The sequence below is a fragment of the Antechinus flavipes genome, chromosome 2, assembly GCF_016432865.1.
Source record: "Antechinus flavipes isolate AdamAnt ecotype Samford, QLD, Australia chromosome 2, AdamAnt_v2, whole genome shotgun sequence".
NCBI classification, from domain to species: domain Eukaryota; kingdom Metazoa; phylum Chordata; class Mammalia; order Dasyuromorphia; family Dasyuridae; genus Antechinus; species Antechinus flavipes.
The window spans coordinates 35,975,618-35,977,536 of NC_067399.1; the positions used below are offsets into that span (position 1 = coordinate 35,975,618).

The 1,919-nt window shown below is 56.9% G+C and overlaps 1 gene segment (V, D, J or C); it reads left to right on the top strand.

The window, feature by feature from the left end:
* The first annotated feature begins 809 nt into the window (after positions 1-809).
* LOC127546345 (immunoglobulin kappa variable 3-20-like) lies at positions 810-1,713 on the top strand. The segment is given in 3 exon segments: positions 810-897; positions 1,216-1,596; positions 1,685-1,713. Coding segments are annotated over 3 exon segments (459 nt in total).
* The last annotated feature ends 206 nt before the right edge of the window (positions 1,714-1,919 follow it).

Genomic DNA, 1,919 nt, shown 5'->3' on the forward strand with positions numbered 1-1,919 from the left:
TATATCTCTATCTCTGTCTGACTGGATAATTTGAGACGAGAGTCCTGTCCAGTCAATCTTACTCTCCCATTAATAAAATATTAAAAACTCTCTAATCTCTCTCCTGCCTCAGTTTCTCTGGCATTACACAGGTTTCCAGAAAGAGTCACAGGCAGGGAATGGGATGGATCCTAGTGAGGGTCCTCACCCCCCGGGCGGGTCTGGAAAAGGGGGAAAAGGGGGACAGGAGGAGACATCGTCTTGTTCCACAATGTGCAGGATCACAGGGATGTCATCCAGTGACTGTCAAAACCCCCTCCCCTGGGAATGAGGCTCCCGGGGTCCCAGGCCAGGATGTGTCCAGTCTGAGCCAGACCCCTCCCTGCCCCCGGAGCTCTCCCCTTCTCCAGCAGAGGGCGGCAGTGGGGCAGGCCCAGGAGCAGCATCAGGGAGGCACCTCCCAGGTCTCCAGGCTGGGAGCTCGGGCCCTCTCTGCCTCCTCCCCAGGGCTGGGAGCTCCCTCAGGGTTAAGAGGAATCTAGTCCTGGGGGAGGGAGAGAAACTGCCTTCATTTGTCCAGAACCGGCTGCACCATCATCCTGAGGTACTAGACGTGACCTTGCCCTTGGTCCTGAGTCTCCCCCTGGGGACAGAGCAGAGGGGGCCCCTCCCCCAGAGCCAGGCTCAGCCAGGGGGACTCCCTGGGGCTCCCGGGGTCCCTGAGGGGAGGCTCCTCCCACACCTGGGGCTCTTTTGCATCTGGAGCCCAAGGGAGCCACAGGGAGCCCTGCCCAGGATATAAAAGCTTCCTCCCTCCTTCCTGCCCCTCAGGGCTCTGGCTGCTCTCTGCTCAGTCTCTGAAGGCCAGGATGAGCTCCCCATGGCAGCTGCTCTGGCTCCTGGTGCTCTGGGCTCAGGGTAAGGCCCAGGAGGGCAGGGAAGGGGTGGGAAGGTCCCAGGCTTTCAGGGATGTAAAAGTGACGGCTCCTTGGTACAATGGGGGCACATTCTGGGGCACAAGACGGGCAGATGGGGGCTGGGAAACATGACCAAAGCCCTGATTGTAAACCTTGTGCGGTCTGTGGAAAAGGTGGTTTCTGTCTCATGTTGGCGCCCAATACAACGACTTGTTGGTCATTTGGGATTTCTGGGGTCTCTGAAATATTGTCTCCTTCATGTTCTGTAAATTGGACCTTCCCACATTTCTGTCTTCCTCTAATTCTGTTGCTTCCCCAGATTCCCAGGGAGCCATTGTGCTGACCCAGTCTCCAGCCTCCTTATCCGCATCTCCAGGAGAGAGAGTCACCATCCGCTGCAAGGCCAGTGAGAGTGTTACAAATTCTTATGGTACTAGCTTCTTGAACTGGTACCAGCAGAAACCTGGCCAAGACCCCAGGCTCCTCATCTACTATGCTAACAGCCTGGCATCCAGGGTCCCTGCCCGGTTCAGTGGCAGTGGGTCTGGGACAGATTTCACTCTCACCATCAGCAGCCTGGAGCCCGAGGACGCTGCACATTATTCCTGTCAGCAGGGTTGGAGCTCCCCTCTCCCACAGTGCTTCAGGCCCGAACAAAAACCTCCCCAGTACATCCAGGGGACTCAGCTCAGAGCAGCAGGTGCCTCCTCGGGGTCCCCAGAGCAGAGCAGCCCCTGCTCTCTGGGCAGGCTCTCACCTCCCAGGGCTTCCCCTTTCTGGTGCCCCAGGTCCCCTCCTTTCTAACTTGTCATCATGAGCCCTGTCAGCTCAGCCTAGGCAGAGGGGAGGGAGCACAAACCCAGGGAAAGAAGTGGAAAAACCTACAGGGAAATGCTGACATTTCCGGTGATATCCTTGGTATCCTTGAAGTTTCTCTTGTGTGGAGCCCAAGTTCCCCTTGAGGAGGCTTTGCTCTAATTCTCTGCAGCAATGACAGAAACTTGTTGCTGTTTTTCACTGTGT